This window comes from Mustela nigripes, chromosome 9, assembly GCF_022355385.1.
Source record: "Mustela nigripes isolate SB6536 chromosome 9, MUSNIG.SB6536, whole genome shotgun sequence".
In the NCBI taxonomy this organism is placed as follows: Eukaryota; Metazoa; Chordata; class Mammalia; order Carnivora; family Mustelidae; genus Mustela; species Mustela nigripes.
In genome coordinates, this window is record NC_081565.1 from 2,264,322 (window position 1) to 2,286,343 (window position 22,022).

At 63.4% G+C, this 22,022-nt stretch overlaps 1 protein-coding gene across 3 annotated transcripts in view; it reads right to left on the reverse strand.

The window, feature by feature from the left end:
* The window catches only part of COL5A1 (collagen type V alpha 1 chain), a 136,708-nt gene that overhangs the window by 22,611 nt on the left and 92,075 nt on the right, over positions 1-22,022 (reverse strand). For all 3 annotated transcript variants that reach the window (XM_059410379.1, XM_059410378.1, XM_059410380.1), the window contains exons 30-46: positions 20,178-20,285; positions 19,379-19,432; positions 17,479-17,532; positions 13,165-13,209; positions 12,986-13,039; positions 11,878-11,922; positions 11,403-11,456; positions 10,505-10,558; positions 7,608-7,661; positions 6,785-6,892; positions 5,773-5,862; positions 5,623-5,676; positions 4,333-4,440; positions 2,079-2,186; positions 1,189-1,242; positions 294-347; positions 87-194 (exon numbers count right to left, since the gene is read on the reverse strand). In XM_059410379.1, coding sequence (XP_059266362.1) covers positions 87-194; positions 294-347; positions 1,189-1,242; positions 2,079-2,186; positions 4,333-4,440; positions 5,623-5,676; positions 5,773-5,862; positions 6,785-6,892; positions 7,608-7,661; positions 10,505-10,558; positions 11,403-11,456; positions 11,878-11,922; positions 12,986-13,039; positions 13,165-13,209; positions 17,479-17,532; positions 19,379-19,432; positions 20,178-20,285 — 1,206 coding nt within the window. The remainder of the gene's footprint in view (positions 1-86; positions 195-293; positions 348-1,188; positions 1,243-2,078; positions 2,187-4,332; positions 4,441-5,622; positions 5,677-5,772; positions 5,863-6,784; positions 6,893-7,607; positions 7,662-10,504; positions 10,559-11,402; positions 11,457-11,877; positions 11,923-12,985; positions 13,040-13,164; positions 13,210-17,478; positions 17,533-19,378; positions 19,433-20,177; positions 20,286-22,022) is intronic.

Genomic DNA, 22,022 nt, shown 5'->3' on the forward strand with positions numbered 1-22,022 from the left:
TCTTGCAGGAGGAGAGGGGAGGGGAGGGGGGGCAGAGAGAGAGCGCGTCTGAGGTAGACCAGCAGCCCCGCAAACCCTGTATTCACCTGCAGCCCCACCGGCCCAGGGGGTCCAGGGAAGCCTCGTGGACCCTCGTCACCTTTCTGCCCGAAGAGGCCTTGCTGGCCGCGAGGGCCTGGCTCGCCGTCGGCTCCCTGCAGGAGAGAGTGCGGCGTGGTGAGGAGAAGCTGGCTGTGCCCCGCCGGCGGGAGGGGCTCGGGATGTCCGGGGGTCCCCGGAGCACAGATACTCACAGAGGGTCCTGGCTGTCCGATGGGGCCCTGCGGACCGGTGGGCCCGGGCGGACCCTGTGGGGAAAAGAGAGACACGGTTGCTTCCCGGGTCACAGCGGAGGCCGGGGGGTACCACGGTGCGAGGTGTCGGCTCAGCCCCCGCGTGCACCGCCCAGGGAAGAAGTCCAGCCCGAAGGCGCCGGCTCCCCTGCTGGCTCTGAGTTCGGCCGGAGCGTGTCATCACGGGCGGCCGGGGGGGGGCGGCCCTGGAGCCTCATCTTTGCTCCACCGCACACCCAGGACATGGGCCCAGAGGCGTGTTGAAAACAAGGCTGGACACCGGGCGGCTCCCCGTGCAGAGCTAGGACCCGAGTGGAGTCCGTGCCTGACAGTGCGACACCAGCCCCCACGCGTCCCCCACACACATTCCACGGCGGCCCCAGGAACGAGTGAGAGAGGGAAGCCGGGGGCCCGGACAGCACCGTCCTGGGCGTGTGCCCGGCAGCCGGTGGCAGGAAGGTCCCCACTGCCAGGAAGGAGCCGGCAGCCGAGGGACGCACCGGGACTTCCGAGCACACCAGTAAAATGAAGGGCACGGCTCAGGGGGCTGCTCCTGGGGGCGCCGGCAGTCCCGAGCGTCACAGGACGGCCGTGACCCGGGCTGCGGAGCCGAACAGCGCACAGACCCACGCTCTATTCCGCGAAGCTGCGAGTGCTTCCTGCTCGGCTGCTGGGGAGGGACGCCCGAGGACACGCACACGCGTGTGCATGTGTGCTCCCCCCAGAGCACGCGGGCTCCACCCACCCACGAGTTCCCGCGGGAAAGGAAGCGCAGGAGCTGCGTCCTGCTCCGGGCGGCCGACGCGGTCGTGTGCAGGACGGCGGTAACGCGACGGTGAGCGCGCGCGGCCCTTACCTGCTCACCCTTGTCCCCTTTGCTCCCCTTCTGTCCAGGCTCCCCGATCTCTCCCTGCGGGAAAACGAGGAAGGTCGTTAGCCCTGAGCCGCCTGCGTGTTATCTGCGCCTCGCAATTACTCTTCTTGGGGATTAAGATTGATGTCCTCTCCAGGGCAGCCGGAGAGCGTTCCCAGGAAGAGACGTTTCCATAAATTAAGTTGGTCTCCCTTCTAACACAGTGCACGGCGCGAGGCCAGGATGCAGTTCAGTGGACCGGAGAATCAGGGACCATACGGACGTGGTCAGGGGGCGGCCTGCATGGCACCGAGGGTGGGGACTAACGCCTCTGGCGTCCGCGGCTCGGGGCCGTGCCCCACCCCGAGAGGCGGTGTCCCCTGCGCACAGGGGACAAGTCAGAAGCGCATCACAAATGCGGGGGTCCCCGGAAGAGCTGAATCCCACCGTCCCAGCTGCGCGAGGACCGAGACACCAGCTCCCACAGGAGTCGCGCGGGAGTGAGAAAGCTCAGGGGAAGGGGGCCTGGACGGTGCAAGCGGAGACGTTGGAAAGCAGATACCGAGTAAGACCTCACGGCCGCGGCCCCTCGCCCCGCACCGACGTGCTGCATCGGGAGCAGGCAGGGAAGCTCCCGGCACACGGCAGCCCGCACACGCGGAAGCGTCTCCCGGACCCCCGCGTGCCCGCGGTCTCCCCTACCACCGCGGAACTGTGAGCTTCTCCGGAATCACGCACCGGCACCCAGCGCGCAGGGGGGGCCGGGGTCCCTGGGCACCCACGGGCCGTGCTGCGGGTCATCCGGGGGGAGAAGGGTGTCCCAGCTCCCCTGGGCACCCACGGGCTGTGCTGCGGGTCATCCGAGGGCAGAAGGGTGTCCCAGCTCCTCTTACCTTATCTCCATCTTCTCCCGGGGGGCCCACGGGGCCAGCTGGACCGGGGAGCCCCACAGGACCCTGGAGGCCGTCTCGGCCAGCTGGGCCTTGGGGCCCTTTCTCGCCCTACAGAGGACAGAAGATCCCTGGTCCAACAGAGCTCCCTCGTGGGAATGTCCCACCACCACTCATCACCCCGAAGAGGAGGGGCCCACAGGCGGGGAGCCGGCAGTTTGGGGCAGTGACCCTTGTCATGGTCCCCGTGGATTTTAGCTACGCAGAGGGTGACTCTGAGCTGTGCCCAGCCCCGTGCCACCCGCCCCCAGGCACCGCTGCCTTTCGTCCGTGCCCTTCTTAGAAAGAACGCTTCTTCTAGAAGTGGGGACACTGCGGCACGGCGGGCAAGCAGTGGGGCCGGGAGTCAGCCCAGCCAGCAAGGCTCCTGAGCCTGCGGGTAGGACCGTCTGTGCTAGTGGCCGGGAGGGCCTGAGCTCTGGCCTCCAGCCACGATCCCCCCTTCCAATTCTCTGCAAACGCCCCGTGCCAAACAGGCGTGCACGCGTCCGTCTCTCTTTTCTTGTAATTCTACTGGTGCATTTCCCTCACAGCCGTCCACGGGAATCTCGGACGTCCTAAGGCCCAGCTTTGCTCATATTTCCCAGTGTCAGAATCACTGTGAGCGCAGAACGCGGTTGGGGTGCATGTTGGGCGGGGGGGGGACGCAGGAGAGAACACGAGCACTCGGTCTCGGGACCGAAACACGGCCAGTGTCCGTCCGGACGTCACTGCTCCGTCCCAGCCCTCCTGCCGCACAAGTCACACCCTCAATGGGCCCTCAATGTCATTCCTCTTGAGATCAATTTCCACCCTAATGAAGCCAGGAAATGCCCAGGCTGACTCTGGCTCGCCTGGAACCTCCCCGCCTGACATTACTGGTCAGGTCAGCTGTGCTCGGAGACAACCGGCCTTGTCCTCTCTCCGGAGCTATTTGGGGAGAACGACCAGATGTCAGCTGGACAGCACCACTCTGAGAGGTTTCCGCTCGAGTGTTTACTCTCCCGAAGCAACAGACCTAACTGTTTCCCACCCGTCTGTGCGCTCTGTGCACACTGAACGCCCCAGAGAAGGCGGGTTCCTAGCACAGGGTTCTGCTGGATGGATGTCCGTGGCCTCAGCGGAAATGATCAGCGGCCATCAGAATCGCCAAACCAGACTGGATGGGCTCTTGGGGAGGCAGGCGCTCCAGCCTGGTTTCAACCGGGAGCTCCTGCCCACAGAAGGCACCTGGGCCCTTCCTGCCCACGGACCACAGAGTACGGGACGCAGGAGGAAGACTCTGTCTCTCCCGCAGGAGTCCGTCAGCACGGGCGTCCTGACGCCGTCGGAGACCACCTGTGTGCGCGTTTGCCGGAACGCCGCTCAGGCTGACGTCTGACCGCAGACCGGAAGCTGGAGTGAAATTTGTCTCCGCGGCCATTGGAACGTGAGGCAGGGAGACGTTTGCAAAACCCGCAGGGGGACCCAGACGCGGTCAGAGCAGGAGTCTGCCAGGGCAGTAATGGGCATTTTGTGGTTATTCGGGGGAAGCCCTCGGTGGAGGGCGGCTGTTGGCTTCCCAAGAGCAGTCCAGGCGAGACGGACCCGTTCATGTCTTGCAGGGAAACCGAGGTTGGGGTGGGTGGACTCACAGTGCCTCCACGCTCAGCTGGTCAGGCACACGCGTGGTCACTGAGAGGTCGGCTGTCGGGGGTCCAGGAAGAAACTTCCTCCCAACCCATCTTCTCCATTCCTGTCCCCAGACCAGCAGAGGGGACTCCCATCCCCAACACCCACCCTTCTCACACAAAGACCAGCCTGGCTCAGGCCGGCCGGAGGGGCTGTGCACACAGCAGGCAGCTCGGACCCGTCCACACACGGGGCTCAGAGGCTAGACCGAGGCCAAGGCCACCCTGGGACACACGCTGTCCCCAGCCCTCCCCTCTCTCTGCACGTGCCGGGACACAGATGCACAGGTGCGACAGGCGAGGCCTTGGCCAAAATGCTCCCCAGGACCCCTCTGGCTTGGGTCACTCCCTGATAAAACCTGGCCAACCCTGGGAACCAGCCTTGGAGCTCAGTCAGGATGCTGGGAACGTACGGACTTTCCTGGGGCGACAAGCATGGGCTCCATCTGCCGCCCACATCCTACAAGCCCCGGGGGCACCCACGCTGGCGGCAGGGACAGACGAGGCTGGGGTGGGGAGGGCCCCTGCGCCCCCAAGGCAGTACTCACAGGAGCTCCTTTCTCCCCCGCCGGCCCTGGAGGTCCTTGAGGCCCGGGTCTCCCCGGGATTCCAATGGGTCCAGCGGCACCGGCCGGGCCTCTCTCCCCCGGAGACCCCTGGGGTGGGCGGGAAAATAGTTCATTTCCAAGTACATGAGTACAATTTTCCGCTCCGCTCACCCTCACTCCAGATCCCTCAGCAGCTCCCAGGGCCCTGGGCAGCACGGGCGACTCAGACCAGCCCTGGGTTTCTCTCAGCTCCTCCGTTCCGAGGATTCCAAGCTCAAGCCTTCCTCCTCCTCCTCCTCAGCTGCTCCCCTGGGTGACCTCCTCGCCTGGGCGCCGCTCTGGGGCCCGCCTGCCCACAAAGGGCCCCCTCTCCGCCCTGCTCCCGCACATTCTGCGGGTGAGCCTCAAGACCCGGGAGCACCACCGATGGGCGGGAACCAGGCCGACCTCGAGGGTCAGCACTGGCCTTTATCGGAAAGAAAGGCGACGTTTCAAGGAAAGGCCTGGCTTCCCAGCTGCCGACGGTCTGAAACCGTCCACGGCTCAGTCGGGAAAAGGTGGGGTTATTCTGTGGTCTCTGTCCAGACCCAGATGGGGCCCTGGGCAGCTCCCGTGACCCCCCGATCTGTGCAGCAGAGCACGGGCTTGAGATGGGCCCCATCTGAGGAGCAGGGGCAGTCACATGTACATCAAGTGGCAGCCCGCTTGGGGTGGGCAGGGTGGTCACAGCCCCCCATAGCTCCCGTGTTCCCCAGACCACAGGGGCAGCTCTGGGGACACCATATCTTCAGAGGTCTCCTAGCTGGCTCTGAAGGCTGGAGTGACCATTCAGGTGACAGCCGGCGCCCGTAGGAGTCCCCAGGGCCCTCAGCTCTGGGGACAGACTGTACCTGTGCTGGCTGGCCTCAGCATGGGCAGCCCAGGCCATGCGGGCCGCCCAGCCCTCAAACCCAAGCTCCGGGGCAGGGAGATCTGTGCCCTGCCACAGGCGCGGGCCCAGACCTACACGAAGCGCGCCAGCGTGCTCCTCGCTCCCCGAAAAGTGCGATGGGACCTCGTGGCCCAGCCCTCCCCCCACCCACTTCTCGCCCTGCCCTCACCATGCACCCCTGGCTTGCTGTCCCCCCGGCCAGCCTGCGGCCCACTATTCCCCTCCTGCCGTGGACTTCTCAGGACCCACAGCAGGCCGGGGCAGATGTGCGCACTCTGTCAGGCTGCCCTGTCCTGCGGGCAGACTAGGCCGTGAGGCAGAGGACGGAAGAGAACGTCGGTGCTGGCCACAGTACTCACCGCGGGGCCGGGCGGGCCAGGCGGGCCTTCACTGCCTTTCAGTCCAAGCGCGCCCTGCAGAGCAACGAGAGTGGGGTTGGGCATCGTGGGGACAGGCCCTGGGGCTGGGCGGTGTCCAGCTCCGTCCCCCCCGCCGGGCCACTCACTCACCACTGGGCCAGGAAGCCCTCGATCGCCAGGGAAGCCGCGTAACCCAGGAGGGCCATCTTTCCCGGGGAGGCCGGCAGGACCTGGGTCACCCTGAAACCAGAGCCATCGAGGAGTCTCTGAGCAACATCTAAGAGCGGGGGGAGGTCGGGGGGGGGGTGCTTCCTCCCCAGGCTCAACCTGGGCTCAGGCAGGGTTTGATTTGTTCCAAAGAGCTTCCAGAACTTTCTCTGGGGCCTAACATGGGAGCAGAGGGGTCTCCGGCCAGCACGCCCACGGCCTCCTCTCCAGACTCGGAGGGCCCCCCCGGGGGACTGGGATATACACCTGCCGTGCCCACGTGTGTCGTGTCATGTTGGGGACACACGTGCCTCCCAGCTCACACACGTGTGCACCCACAGAAGCGTGCAGGATTTACCCAGCCGGTGAGGTTTTACGCTGCCTCGTGGTTTGGGGGTTGAGGCTTGCATGTGGGCTCATCGTGTCCCTCCCTGGAATGCGGCAAGGGGAGGGCGCGCCATCTCCAGCTGAATCACGACCACCCCGTGAGGCGCCCCTGCGGTGGGGAGAGGCCCCGAGGCACGACAAGGGGCTGCGGGACCCACGCTAAGAGGTAGGACTGAAAAGCGACTGCTTGCCTTTCCATTTTTTATTATTTATTCCTTCGCCTTGAGTGATGGGAACCGTTCTGAGGGTCACTTTCTGCTAAATTAGTTTCAGACACGAAGCGTGTTTCTGGGAGCCGGTGCGGCCGCTGGCGGGGGGGTGTCCGCAAGGCCCGGTCCAGGGGCAGAAAGCCAAGGACGACCTGAGCCGCGGCCCCGTGACCACCCAACCCTGCAACGAGCCGGCTCGCTGCCTCCTTCAGACCCGGTGCAGGCGGGGCCAGGTCTGTGGTCTGGGAAGCGGACGGGCGCGAAGAGCAGTTGTGTGAGAAATTACCCATCCCGACTCTTCAGGGCAGGAGAAACCCCTCGGGAAGCCGGGGCCGGCACGGGGGCCCCGACCAACTCACCTTCGTGCCTTCTTTCCCGGCCAGGCCCGGGAGCCCCTGCTCCCCGGGGGGGCCTGGGGGCCCAGGGTGGCCACGCTCGCCCATCGGACCCGTCTCTCCCGTGGGACCCTGCGCGGGAAGTCAGCGTCAGCCACAGACATTTCCAAGAGACACGCCAGGAAGCAACCTTCCCTTCCCGAGCCTCGGACAGCCCGGGCTGTGGAGGCCCAGGCCCGCTGCGCGCCCACCAACCCCACGCCGAGTCTCCTCCTTCCCATAAAAACCCAGAAGGACGAGAGCAGAATGGACGGGGTGGACGTAACAGGGAGCTGGTCTGTGCGCGGGCCCGGGTCGCCACACAGAGGCGGGCGGCGTGCCCACGCTGCCCGCGGCCCAAGGCACAGCGGGTCAACGTCTCATTTGCCGCCATGAGAGGTGGGAGCTCGCCAGTGACCGCGAAGCCGTCCGTCCCGGCTGCGAGCCGCCCGCAGGGGGGACGCCGCTGGCGGGCAGCAGCACAGGCCGGGGGCGCTGACCAGAGCCCGGGGCAGGAGGCCTGGGCTGCGGTGGGGACACCGGGGAGCAGGGAAGATCAGGCACCGCGGGGCCCTGCCTGGCTGGCCCAGCCCCAGCTGCCCGCCGGCCGTTCTCACGGACTGCTCAGCAGAGTGTCCCCGCTCGCCCATCTGGCTCCCTGTGCGGAGCTCAGCTCGGAATGCCAACGAGCCTGTGGGACGCAGGACTCCCCAGGAGCTGCACCGACACCTTCCGCAGCCGGGGCCACCTCACACCCACTCTGGTGCGCCACACAGATGCCCACGGAGCTGGGGACGCTGCCGCTCACCTGAGGCCCGACGACGCCCGGGGGCCCGGGGGGGCCGGTCTTGCCTTGGAAACCCTGCGGAGAGAGTCAGCACCTGAGCGGGCCCAGCGGCTCCCCTCAGAAGCCTCACGCGACAGCCCCCAGCCCCGGCCCCAAAGAGCTCAGGCTCCCGACTTCACCCAGAGCACCCAGCTCTCCTGTTCTGGGTCCGCATTAATTTCACGCAGATAATGAAGCCAGACAAGTTAGCTTCACTCACTGCTTGCCACTGCCGTGTTTTTGTGCTGAGAAATAGATCTTAAAACCGTTAATCTTTACGCTGCTGCTAACTGTTCATTTTCCCAGCCGGCGTGCTGCCGGTTCTCAGCCTCTGCAACCTCGACTCAGGCGCGACCTCTGGACCATTTCTCAAGCGGCTCTGGAAGGTTGTCTTGCGCGGGTCACTAAGGTCTCTGCCGCGCGACAGGTAACCTCACCGGCCCCTGGGCGTGCGTGGAAATGCCTGCTTTTGTAAGCCAGTGGCCGGAAGGTACCCTGAGCTCAGTTCCACAGGAATTTCTCGCTCCGGCCTGCACGCCGCTTGCGGGCAACGACCTTGGCTTCCCTGTGGATGCTGGCTGTGCCGCACACACCTCCTTCAAGGAGCAAGCGGACTTCGAAGAAGGGGCTTGATTTCTGGTGTGTCTCCAGAGCACGAGACATGCCAACGACGGGCCACCTGCAGGGCCACGTGAGCTGGCGGAGACGGGCAGACGTGACGCCTGGGAAGCCGTGGGCGGAAGCTCCAGGATCCGGAGCGGGAAGCCGTAAGCCCCAGCGAGAGCCGGAGGGTGAGCGGACCTGCCCGTGTGGCTGACGGTCAGGGTGGTCCCCTGCCTCCCCGGGAGGACGGCCACTGTGCCGGCCTTGGAAACTTCCTGTGACGCCACTGGACCGCGCAAACCTGTGGCGAGTCGGCCTCTCTTCAAACTCTGAGTGCCCTTCTCTGTAGGCCCAGGGCAGTGGCATACAACGCACAGAAAAGGCCAATTTTCGAGCAGAATTCTTTGTAGGCAGCATTTCCAGGGTCAGAAATGAGAGGTGGGGGGCAGGCTAAAGACCCTGCTTAGTGGGCCAGGGTCAACGTGCCCCAGGGGAGCCGGCGGCCTGAGTGTAAAGGCCGGAAGTGCCTCTCTGTTTGCCCCAGAGGCAGGACCATCACTGGCTGCCGAGGATGGAATCGGTCTCCAGCCACTGGCCCAGAAAGGGGCTTTGGGTTCACATCTAAAAGAATCCGTCTCTTGTGCGTGTATTTCCTGACGAGTGAAGTCAACCCCTGACCAAAAAGACAACTTCTGGAGGACGTGTGTGGGCCCCCGTTGGAGCCCTCTGTCCTGGCCGGGTCCGGAGAGGGCTGCTCGCATGTCCCCGAGGACAGCCATGCACGGCAGACGTACCGGGGGCCCGGGGGCTACTTTCCCAGCAAAGACAAGCCGCTTCATTATTCTAGCAGCCTTTCTTCCGGATTAGTCACAGGGAGAAGACCACACACTTGCCAAAGCCTCCTATCTCGTCTCCTCGGAACAGCATTAGGGAAAAATATGCGAAGCTCCGATGAGATGATTTAATTTTTCTCTATAAACAAAAGAGCAAGGTACGCTGTGCTCATCAGCCAGCACCTGCCACGCGGCAGAACGCCGGGAAGGTGTAATTAAAAGAGGTTTCATCACAATGAGCCAGAGAGACAAAGGAATCTGTTTTTTTAAGAGCGAGCACCAAGAAGATGTGAAATCTGGCGTTCCAAGTCTCGCTGGACACAGCGACCCCGTTGGCCGTGAGAGCCTTTCAGAGACCTGTGATCCCCCCAAAAAAACCCGGCTCCCGGGACGAAGGGCCTCCCAGCGACGTCCCCCATCTCTGGTGACTACGGGCTCCCCAGCTGTCCGAGCCTGGAGCTTCAAGGTCACAGGTGTCCCCCACCACAGCCTCCCCCAGGACAGGCCCATGGTGCACGCCATGTGCTGGGTCAAAACCCAAATGGCCCACAGGGCCAGGAAGTGACCTTATTTCTGAAAAATGCTTTTGTTCCCAACCGGAAGTGCCCAGATGGCACAGCCGGCGCCGGGCTCTCCTAAAGGGAAGGGCGAGGTGAGCGGTGGGCGTGGGGCGGCAAAGTGGCTGACGGTGAGCAGAGCGGGAGGCCCCCGTCTCCTCGGAGGAGCCCCTGCCTAGCTCCTGCCGGCAGGCCCGAGGCCAGAAGGGCCCAGGGAGAGGAGGCCCGGCCCGGCGCAAGGCCTGCGGCCGTCCTTCAGCTTCAGGCACGGCTCCCTCCCATCTGACGCCGCAGAGCCCTCCCGGCTCCTTCCCATCTGAGTGCGACGCTGCCCTCACAGGGATCTCACGGACGAAGAGGAACCGCGGGGCAGGTGGCGCCTTGTCTGCCACGATGGTTTAAATGTGACCTTGGGGGCACCTGGGTGGCTCAGTGGGTTAAGCCGCTGCCTTCGGCTCAGGTCATGATCTCAGGGTCCTGGGATCGAGTCCCGCATCGGGCTCTCTGCTCAGCAGGGAGCCTGCTTCCCTCTCTCTCTCTCTGCCTGCCTCTCCGTCTACTTGTGATTTCTGTCAAATAAATAAATAAAATCTTAAAAAAAAAAAAATGTGACCTTGGGCCACAGTCGCCGGTACGAGGTGGAGGCCGGCACCTGCCTCTTCCCCCAGAGCTGCCCGGGGTGCTGCGGGCCTGCCCGGGGCTGTGCACGGACAGGCTGACCCCAGGTCAGCGGGAGACGGCCCAGGCCTCCGGGGCCCTGCCCGAGGCGGCCGCTCCCTCCCAAGCCCACTGGGCCCAGGAGGCGGAGCCCTCGTGTGGGGCTGCGGGAGAGGCCGGGCCAACCCCCGTCCGCGGACCCCCGTGTGCCCACACCAGCCATACTCACAGTCTCTCCTCTCTGTCCAGGGTGTCCTGGGAGCCCGTCCTTGCCCGGGGGACCCTGAAGAAAGAAGCAAAGGGAAGAAGTTTTATTTGGTTCTGAGGTGCTGCCCTGGGGTTTACTCCCACACCAGGGGTGACTGCCACCCCACTTCGGAGGAAATGCCTGTAACCATTTGTCGCGGCAGCGATGCCGTCCCGAGGCCCCTCTTCACCTCCCGGGGGAAACTGAGGCAGGCGGCTCGGGGACCCAGGGTCCTGTCCTGGGGCTGACCTCCAGGCATACGCAGTGCCTCTTCCGAATTACTGAGGTGCGTCCCCCAAACACAGGTTGAGGCCTCATCCCCCACACCTGGGAGGGTGACCTCACTCGGACACTGAGGCTTTGCCAACGTCATCAGGTCAAGACGAGGTCATACAACACCAGGGTGAGTCCTAACCCAGTGACTAGTGTCCTCACAACAGGACAGCGGTTTGAAGACCCCAAGAGGCCCAGGGAGGAGGCGGCCACGTGAGGACAGAGGCAGGACGGGGTGAGAGCCAGCCGCCCACCACAGGAAGCCAGGAGAGCAGCAGGGGACAGTCTCCCCCAGGGCCCCCCGGGAGTCACCCACCCAGCCAACTTCTGGGCTTGGAGTTTTGGCCTCTGGGCTATGAGAGAACACATTGCCCCTGTCGGTGGCCACCTGGCGCGGCCCCAGCACACTCACACTGGGCCCCACTAGGTCATGCTGCTCCCGGTGAGCGCGAGCTCCGCGCTTCCGAAAGGCAGCTCGCTCCAGCCGGTTTCCGGCCGACACCCCTCCCAACCGGCCCACCGGAGGGGCCTGCACAGAGCCCCCCGGGGAAGGATGAAGGTCTCCAGGGAGCCCCGCGCCTGTGCAACAAGGAAACACGTTACTTACAGGGGGGCCCTTGGGTCCAGGAAAACCAGTGGGTCCTTGGGGTCCGTTGGGTCCCTGGGGACAGAGCAGGGCCAGCTGAGCACAGAAGTCATTTCCCCGCCGTGTGGGTGCCCAGCCGCCCCCACCGCTGTCTTCCAGTGTTGTTGGTGCTCTGAGCGATGTTCCTCTCTGCTCCCACCACCCCCGGACGCTTCCTCCATTTGCTCCAGACATGTACAAGGTCAGGCCGGGGAGCTGAGGGGCCAGCATGGGGCCGAGGGCCCAGTTTCCTGACGGCGCAGCCGCCTCGGAGCCCCAAGACCACGGCCAAGGGGAGGGGGCTGCTGACTTCAGCAGGCAGGAGACTTCACTCCCACGGACCTTGAGGGAAACCCGCTGCTCCAGGAGGGTCAGAGGCCCTCCTCCCCCCCAGCCCTCCCCAGGAAGAAACGGACGGGACATTTCAGGCAAAAGCGGCTCCCCCAGAGACGCTCACCCGTTCGCCCGGAGGGCCGGCCGGGCCATCGCCTCCAGAGTTGCCCTAGGGAGGGAAGGACAGAGCAAGAAGAGCTTTATTATTACCCATGGCTTCCTGTTTGCGGCAGAAAGACTCTGGCCCGGGACATCGCTGGGGTCAGAGTCACAGACGTCACGTGAGCCCGAGTGCAGGTCACCTGGTTCTCAGGAAAGAGCAGAGAGCACCTGCCCTCGGGGCACTCCCCCCCAGCTGTCTGTCATCTCGCCTCTGTGCCCAGGTCAGACACTGAGCTGCGATCTGCGGGGCTGTGACATTTCCCCGAGGACAGTCCCCTGCGGGGGAACAAAGGCTGTGCTCCCACCAAGAAACACATCGAGAACTCCTGTGGGGACAGGACACGGCGTCCGGTCCAGGCCCCCGAGAAAGGCAGGGGCCGCTCCCTGGCCTTAGTGGCTCTCGCAGGAGAGCCTTACATCCGTGTATGGGAACGTGCGCCTCGCGGAAGAACGCACAGTGGCCTCCAGCGGGTACATCGGTCAGCCTGGGATGGCCCGGCTCTGTACCCCGGCCAATCAGAAGGCCCGTGTCCCTGGTGGGAATGCACTTAGGACTGGTGTCTGGGCGGGACCGCGGGGGCCTGCTTGGCAGCCGTGCGGCTCCACACAGAGAACCGGGGGGAGTTGGCGTCCGTGCCCCTTGGCGAGAAGAGGGGACGTGGGAGACAGGCTCAGGCTCTCTCCTGAGGCAGAAAGAATTTTCTTTCCATTTCTGGCAAAGCTCTCTCTACAGCTTTCAAATGCTTTTCAAGAAAAGAAAGAGGACTTCCCCACCAGAACTGGATGGTGGGTGCCAGGACGGTGTGGCATCTGTGCAAAGCCGTGTGGGCCTGGCCTCCTAGGGCCTCGGGCTGCTGTCTCGGGGTTCCAGTATCGGGAGGGGCCGTTCCCACCTCCACTTTCGGGGTTGAGACACGTGATTCAATTCAACCTGACTTGCCCGAGAGCTGCTGGACCAGCTCCTTCTTAAATACCCTCAAGCAAACGTCTTTCTTTCGTTTTTGTTTCTCCAAATGAGAAGACCACAGGTGACCAGCAGGCGCCCCAGAAGAAGCCCCCTGAAGACCTACCTTGGGGCCAGGCTTCCCAGTGATGCCCCGGGGGCCTCGTTCACCCCGCGGACCCTGCGCAGGCAGGAGAGAGGAAGGGTGAGCTCGGAGCCTCCCTGTCCCCGAGACCTCCCTGCCCCTCCCACCGAGCAGGCTCCCCACGACACGCTCCCGCTTCTGGAAGCCCCGAGGGCGGTTACCGTCGGGCCTCGCTGCCCCCGTGGTCCCGGCTTCCCAGGCGTGCCCTAGAACCAGAGAAGAAGGGGCTGGTCAGTGGCTCGAGACACCTGCCACGGCCTCGGCGCTGGCCATCTCCGGGTCACGGGGAGAGGGCTCGGCGACAGAAAGGAGGAAGGCCCCCTCTCTCATCTTTGCTTTTACAGGAGATTTTTCCAGGCTGAAGGACTGCACTGCACATTCAATACACGGGGCTCTGCGCTCCAGCTCAGGCCTGTAGGAATCCAATTTTCCTCCCGCACCCTGATGGATGCGTACCGCCGTTCTCTGGTTTCCTATCTGGTTTCCTTTCCACAAGCATCAACACCCCTCCGCCCACCCTCTCCCTCTCTCTCTCCCAGCGGCAGGGGCGGCGGGGGGGGGGGGGGGGGGGGGGATCATTACTGCAAGAGAAGAGAACGTCAACCTCTTTCATATATAATTTACTTCTGCTGCTGTCGAGAATATTAGCCATTAAATTTTCAACAGGCTCCGCAGACCAGCAAACTTGCAACTCAATAGATAAATCACACACCCAAACTCATGTGCTGCTTCTAACCGAACGGGGGCTCCTTCTTCCTGCTGTCGGTGTTCTGCATTTTCCAAACCCCAGGAAACAGAGGCGCTGTATCTTTTTATTTTTTCCTCCGAAGCAAAGCTCTGATAACCGGTAAAGGCGGTTTACCTACGGCGTGCGGGAGCAGCGGGCTGAATGCCACCCGGGTGTCCCCGCCGCCTCTCCACTGATTTTCCAGAATCTTATTCCGGTTCCTAACGAGAGCGCCCGAGGCAGAGCTGTGCTGTAACAGCCTGACGCGCGGCCGCTCCCCTTGTTTGCTACCAGAATCGAAACAGCTTCCTGCAGTCTCCCATCTTGAAAAGAATTTAATAAAACCGTGTATGATGATGAGATGATTATGGTGCCTTTTCACAATGCACTCCGCTTTCCCTGCTTTAATGCTACAGCAATATCCTTTGCCTTCAAATGAATATTTGCATACGAAAATTAATGAAACATTTGCTTTCTTCCGACGGTCGACTTTCGCCAGTGTGGAGGCCGGGGCCGGCCCTGGCCGCTGCTTGGTGTGTGTGGGTGCACGTGGGTGCACGTCTCTGCACCGCGGCCTCACCGAAACCCCACCCTCGGCGCCGGGCCCACGGTGGTCACACGGACAGCCCCCGCGGCCCGCCCAGGCCTCCTAGGTCCTCTCCGTAAACTAAGCCACACCAGAGAGCCGTGGACGCCGCCGGACAGAAAGCACCCCGAGTGCGGTCTTCCTGGCGGCTGGCCCGTGAGCGTGCTCAAGTCCCTGCTGCAGAGGCACAGGCAGCCCCAGAAACGGCACTGCTCGCGCCGAGAAGCCAAACGCAGGTGGTGTCTCTGGACCCTGGTGCCCCCTCGGCTGCCAGCCCCACAGAGCCGCCCTCCGGGTCAGCGGGGGCTCAGGGCCGTCAAGGAGTAGCCTCCGCCACCAGTACCCGGAACTTGCGCTTCTCACCACCTTCCCCCTGGTTCTTGTCCGCATCTCGATGATTTCCGCTTGGCACTCTCGGGGAGGACGTTTTAAATGCAGCCGGCGCCGTCGGTCAAGCAGCAAGACCTCGCCGTGCTCCCCGGGGTGGCTCTGAATCCTGGAGACGCCGAGTCTTCCCTCCTCCTGCTCACCGTCCTCTTGCCCGTGGGACGGCCCCTGGCCCTGACCCCTGCTCTGCCCCAGTCAGGCCCACTTGTGCCAGACATCTGGCCCCTGCCTACCTCTGCGGTGACCCATCTCTGCCCATCCTGCTTCGTGTGCTCCGAGCTCGCACCGCCGACCGCTTTACTTACGGATTTGCCCACTGGCCCAACCTCTAGAAGGCAAGGTCCCCGAGGGCGGGGATGTGGGCTTCTCCGCTGTGTCCCCAGGGCTCCAAGGGCACCTGGGACAGGGGGGCCGAGGAGATGCCCCACGCTTGCTGTCTGTACAGATGGACAGATAGACACAGTGTCAGGATGCCAAGAACTACCCCACAAGTTGGTTGAGAAGGGGCGGCAAGCCACCAGACTGCCACCGTCACTGGAGGGTTGAAAACCACGAGGGCTCAGGGAAGGTCACTGTCACTGGGAGACAATTCTCCTCTCCTTCCCTGGGGAAGGTTCCAGAATACAGACTTCTCTCTTCAGAGGGGGCACTGGGTGGACACGCGTCCTCGGGGCTCCTCTCCTGTGCAGGGTTGCAGGTTCTCCACTGCCTGTGGGACCTGGGGCGTAGGCGGCCCACGAGCGAGCAGTGACCATGCGTGTAAACCCGCGGCGGGATGCAGTTCGCTTGCACACAGGGCCGTCTCAGACGGCAGACGCAGCCATGCTTCTCCAGATGCCATGTCCTCCGCTTGCCTCTGTGTCCCCAGACCCCAGGAGGGGCAGGGGGACTATTTCTCTCCCACGATGAGTGGACATTCTGGCCAGTCCTGTTTGGCCGTGGCCCAAGCCATTCCCTTTTATCCAAGTTCACATCTGTGGCCTCTGGCCCCGTCCTCACCACGGTGGCCACCGGATACAGTCACCACCACTCACAAGCTACAGAATCCTTGGAAATTCCCAGCATAGATGGTTTCCTCGGGGCGTCCATGGTTCAGGGCCTGGAGCCACGAGCTCACCAGTGCAAACCCCAGGCCCCACACCGCCCTGCTGTCAACCACCTCCGTTTCCGTGGTGTCCCCGGTGACCCGTGGCACCAACGCAGGAAGACGGTGGCCCATGGGGGCTTGGGGTGGGGGAGGGACCCCAGCGTCCGGCCGGCCTCCGGAGCAGCTGGCGGGGCAAGGAGAGAGCAGTGGGGCTCGGAACTGAGTGCACCCAGGTCACCGGCCAGGCCTCCACGGCTCCGTGTGATCCGGCCGCACGGGACCTCGATCCCTGCCCGGCCCGGCAGACTCCTCCATGGCCAGCACGGAGGTGTGGTCGAATCACAGGACCGAACGCTGAATGTCATGACCCCCACCCCCGAGAGGCTCCCTGCAGGGTGCTGTCAGAGGTCATGAGGCCGCCAGGAGCCCCCCCGGTCGCCCCACACTTCCCAGACCCCAGACCATACCCCGCGGTGGCCTCTGTGAGCACCGCAGAGGACAGCCTCCCCTGAAGACACCTGTCAGACTCTCCCTCAAAGGAAGAAGCAGACGGACAGACAGAAGGGGTGGGGGATGGGTGGATGACAGACACATGGACTGCGACAGAAAGACAGGAAGAGACGCAAACGCCAATGTGGATCCAGAGAAGGGTCTACATGGAGACACGGAGCAGAGAGAGAGAGCCAGAGGGCGACAGTGCCCCGTGGTCACACGGCCGGCTGGCTCCAAGAGCGGCCCCACGTCCTCTGCCCCGTGCGTCGGGCACACACGTCTGTTCACGCGGGTGTGGCTGGTTTGACACGTCGCTGTCGCTCTGTTCCCGGGAGACTCGCGGTCTCTGCTCCCGCCCAGTAAAGACAGCGTGGAGCACAGGCTCCAAGCAGGTGCCGCCCCCGCCTGCGCCAGGGGCTGTAGTATGGGGCTCTGTGGGGCAGCCCTGTCCCAGGACACCCAAAAGCTGCACTCCTTCTGAGGCCTGGGGTCCCCCCACATCTCACAGACCGGCCCCTCGGTCCCCACAGGCCCGAGGATCCCGTGTCCTGAGGGGCGGCCCTCAGGCGGCCTCATGTAAGCTCCCGGCCGGGAAGCCTGGGCCAGCAGAGCGTCGGGACGGAGTCGGGGCAGGGCCTCCCGCGCCCGTCCCCGCAGAGTGCCGAAGCTCACGGTGACAACGGAGAGGACCACAGCACGCCGCACTGGGCAGATGCCTGGTGATTACGGCAGCCGGGGAGTCACGAGGGAGAGGAGCTTCCTGAGTCCCGACGAGCAGGAAGGGGGACACACAAAGTAAGAGAAAATCCCTTGTTTTCCTTCTAAACCTAGCCGGGGGGCAACGTCCCTTGGGTTGAAAGGGATGAATCCTGGTTTCACAGATGACCGGAGGAGCTGTCAGGGTCGTGGTGTCCGTTAGGAAGCGCGACGCCCCACCCCCAACACGCTTCCCTGTCCTGCTACTGCCCGTCCGACCCCATCACCACCAGCCTCGTGTGCAGGACGAGTCTCTGGCCTGGGGAGTCAAAGGTCACGAGCTCAAGGTCAGCTGTCCGGAAAGCAGTTTTGGCAGCAAAGTGGGTGAAAACAAATGAGATATCCTAGAAAATATACCCACGTATCCCCATGTATAGCGATATACCACCACGCCGCGGCAGCAGAACAAGCCGCCTGAGCAGGGGCCAGGCTGTCCTTACCCGGCCACCCTTCTCTCCGTTGGCCCCAGGAAAGCCAGGAAATCCCACGGAGCCCTGGAAGAGAGCAGATGGGAGAGGGGGTGAGAGCCGGGCCGCAGGGCGAGCCGCGCTACACGCGTCGTGCGCAGCCTCGGACGCGCCCTCGCGCCCCCAACCCACCCGTCCGTCCACACACCCACCTATCCGTGCATCCATCCACCTGTCCATCCAAGCACTCGCCCCCCCGCCGCCCCCACCCACGCGCCGCCCACCCTCTCAATAAGTTTCCCGAGCATCTCGTGAGTCCACGTCTAAAAACCAAAGCTGTCTTAACCGTGCTTCTCCGTGTCCCCTCTCTGCACAGCCACGGCTTCCAAAGGCCGGTCCTCGGGGAGGAACAGACCTCCCGGATCCTGAGACGAACCAGAGGCGACGCACGGATCTCCCGTTTAGATACTGTGTTTACTCTGCCTGTTGTCATGTTTTGTCACCTTCCCGGAACACCTCTAAATAAAGCCTGGCAGCTCGCAGAGTCCAAAATCAATGTAAATTTATGCCCTGACTGTAGTGGCTCACAGCTGTTCCTTCTAGAAACCTCCAAGGGGCCCGCGCACAAACGCACTCGGGACTCTGTGCAGCCAGTACCCAGACACCTACGAGCTGAGCCTCCCCGTGACATGAAGGCACCCCCACATTCACAGGTGGTGGGGGGGACTGTCTTCAGAGTGGGTCCGGACTCTCCATGCGGCTCGAGATCCTGACCTGAGCATGTGCGTGGGTCAGGAAAAGCTCACACATGTCCAAGCCTGGCACTGCTCACAGGGGCTGAGCGTGGCCCATCCCCTGCCCCGTGCCCACCTGCCGATCTAAGCAGGAGACCGTGCCACGGACACCCGGGTGTAGGTCCCACAGAACTATGTGGCTGCATCCAGGCATTCCCAGGGACTTTCAGAACGGCCAGGCAGCCTCCAAGTTCCACCCTTGCCTTCCAAGGACACCGCCTGAACTTGAGCCACACACCCTGACTTATCTCGGCTCTGCCCCCCCGAGGGTCACGCACTTCAGGAGAGAAAACCTGTCCATCGGCCCCTCTTCCTCCGAGAGGCAGTGGGTGCCGCCGCATCGCAGCCTTGTCCCACACGCCACTGTCGGACACTGAACAAATCCCTGCCTGACAGCCAACGGCCTCCCCTCACACAGGGCGCGGGTCTAGGCCCCGGGGGGTGCATCTTAGCATTCCAGGGAGGGACTGCTGTCTCCTTAGGCCGCATGGGAATGCCTGGCGGGGCAGCCCGCCCCAGGACACCTCCCGCTCGTGAGGTAGAGTCCGGAGTGTGGAGCGGCACAGGGCCAGGAAGGCAGGAAGGCACCGCCGCAAACCTGGGAGAGACAGGCATGCTCCTCCTCCACTAATTATGTCTCCGGTGCAGGCGGCTGGTTATTTTTTAAGGAAGAGCCATGAATAATAAAAGATGAGTTTTGAAAAAAAAAAAAAAAATCATGTTTTAAGTGATTTCCAAACCCTCGAGGAGCTGTTTCACTTAAAGCAGGACATGATTTTCATAAGAGGAAGGTTTCATCTCCCTTTGACGCTGGTTATAAGCAAATAACCTTCCAGTCTCCAGGGTGAAGCAGAGGTGAGCGCGGCTTCTCGGGCGCCCGGCGGAGAGAGAGCCGCGGCCACGGCGGCCTGCAGCCCTCCGCTCTGGCCGGCTTTGCCCCTTCTCTGAGAGCCTCTGCTAACGGTCCCAGCACCTCCTTCCAAACTGGCCGGACTAAGGCCAAAGGCTGTGAATGTGGCAGAACTTGCGGGGCATGGGGGCACGCAGCAGCCTCCCCAGGAGCGGCGACCGGGCGAGGGGGGCAGGGCAGGGAGGGGCGCGGAGGGGGTGTCCGAACACCTGACGAGCCCGTAGATTACCTTGGGCCCTTGTCTTCCCGGGTAACCTGGTAATCCCGGCACTCCGAGTTTTCCCTGGGGAGAGACACGGCGTTGTGTTAACCGGCCGGCACCGTCTTCCACCGTCCACATTCTCAGAGCAGAGAAAACCAGCACAGGTCAGCGGGGCCCCGAGTGGGCTGCGGCTTCCAAAGACTGAAGGACTCAGAGAGACCCCTTGCCTGCCCCCTGGAATGGCGTCTCCCGAAAATCCTGCCTCAGCCGGTTATAAAAGCCAAGGCTCCTCAGGTAGAGACAATATGACACTGAAGCAAAAGCAACTTGAGGCAAATCTTCCATGAAAGAACTTTTACCCTTGAGATTCTGTTTAACCCTTTGTAAAAGGGTCCTAGCCTTGGGGCAAGATGGGGCGCTCTGGGAGCCCAGCCCCGTGCCAGGGCAAAGGGGAAGGGCGGGCAGCGTCCCACAGCCCCGAGGGCAGGGTAAGGGCAGCTGCAGGAGCCCCACATGCAAGACAAAGCCGGGGCTGCTGGGGCTCCCGCCCGAGGCTCTGGGAACCCTGTGGGAAGGAGCTCTTCCCTGCAGGAGGGATGCTGGCCAAGGGCTCAGAAGGGCCGGGCTCAGGACAAGAAAACGATGAGCCTCTCAACAGACAAAGCCCCTGGGAAGGCTGGCAAGGGTGCCAGGGAGGCAAACGGGACCCGAGTCAGATCACGCCCACCCCCCGGGGGCCTCAGCCTGGCGGAGTCACCCGCTGGACCGCCAAGGCCTTCGGAAGGGTCTATCCCCAGGGGCCGATGGAGCGTCCCAAGTCACATACCTTCTCCCCGGGGGGTCCCAGAGGACCAGGGTCGCCATTCGGACCTCCACGACCCTTTGGACCCTCGGGGCCATCTTCTCCTCTAGGACCAGGGGGGCCGATCTCCCCCTGCAAGTCAGAAAAGAGACGGTGAGGGAGAACCCCCCAGCCTCCCCCCACCCCACGACTCCCAGCAGCCGGTCTGGGTCCGAGAGTCCGCGTAAGACCCTGTGGTAGGAGCCACTCAGCCCACCGGGCAGCGCCCAGCGGATGGAACGTGCTCTGGTCAGACCAAACCAGAGCGGCGTGCGCAGCTACAGGCTCTGCTGACCGGTCAGGCCGCCCCTCCGCACGGAGGCAGGCGGCTCTCTTCTCAAGGCCACACACTCCTGCTTCCCAGTCACGTTCTCCAAATGAGCCCCTCTCGGCTGAGACGGCCAGTAAACACAGAACTCCGAGTTACTACTTCCCCAAACACAGCAGAAGAGCCCGTGCACGGGGACCCGCTTTTTCCCTTGAAGCCCCAGGAGGCATAGGGACAGACCACAGCCCCTGGCCAGGCAGCTGTCTGAGCACGGCTGGCACACAGGAGACCACGGCATGTGGCCCGGAGATGACAGGGTCCCAACACTGCCCCATCCAACCTGCCTATGGTACAGATGGGGAGGCCTGGGCCCAGGCAAGAGTGAGGGTCTGGGGGCTTGCCGAGGTCAGTAACCGCCCACCAGCCAGCGTCTGAGCGCCCACCCTGGCTCTCGGCCCACTGCCAACCCTCCCTCTGATTGCCGGCTCCCCCATGTCCCATGACTGTGGCACAGTCACGCCACCCACAACAGACACGCACGCCGCACAGATGAAGACCAGAGACTCCCCTGTCCGTAAGGTCCAGCCTGTCTGCAGGCCCAGGTCCCTGGGTCCCTCACAAGCATTTTCCTCCATTAACAAGAGTCCCTCACACGTTTACTGAGCACCTAGAAAATGCCACGTGCTGGGCAGAAATTCGTCTGGAGGAAATTAAAATGGATGACTCAGACTTCTAGCTGAGGAAAGGTCCCAGCCCAGCCCTACCCTCTCCTAACTCCGACCGCAGGCCGGCCCACGGAGCCGGGCATGTGCCTGCTGAACACCTTTTGTGCAGCCTCTTTTGAAAACGCGTCTTTGTAATAGAGACCGTAAAGGCGGGCTGCCTTGTTGGAAGCAGAAGAAAAAGGACTTTGACCAGCCGAACAGAGAGGCCCCTCCAACGTGTGCCGTCGGGGTCCTGTCACCATGGAGAAAGTTCCAGAACGGCGGTGTGCAGCAGGAACATAACCGGGACATAATTGTGAACCTGATCTCTCCCTTTTATTCCTCCTCCTTTGATAGACGCCAAGACTGCTTCTGCCTTTTGAGCTTGGGACGCTGCGCTAAGCGTGTGGGGCTCAGGGGCTCGGGCGTGTTCTGAAAAGGCACCTGCAGGCCAGCCTGGTCAGGGGATAATTTTGGCAGCCACGTGACGGCCCTGGGGCCGCTGACAGCCACCCGTCCAGGTGTGCGTCCATGCCCGCCGGGCGGCCCAGGCACCTGGCTCTCTCCTGCCCAGCCTGGGCTCACTCTGAGGCGTGGGGAGAGCCTTCGAAGTGCCCGCACCGCAGTGTGTGGCCGCGGGCCCGCTCCCCGGACACTCCCTGCTACGGTGTCTGCATCACCCTCTCCTCATTTAGATGAAAACACGGCCAGGGGGCTTTCTGCAGGACACCTGCCTAGGAAGCCACCTCCTCCTCCCCAGCACCGGCCGGCTGCCTCTGGAGCGGAGGTGAATTATTCAAACAACAGGTTTGTTGCGGCTTCTGATCGCCCGGGATGAGGTCACAGACACAGGGGCTG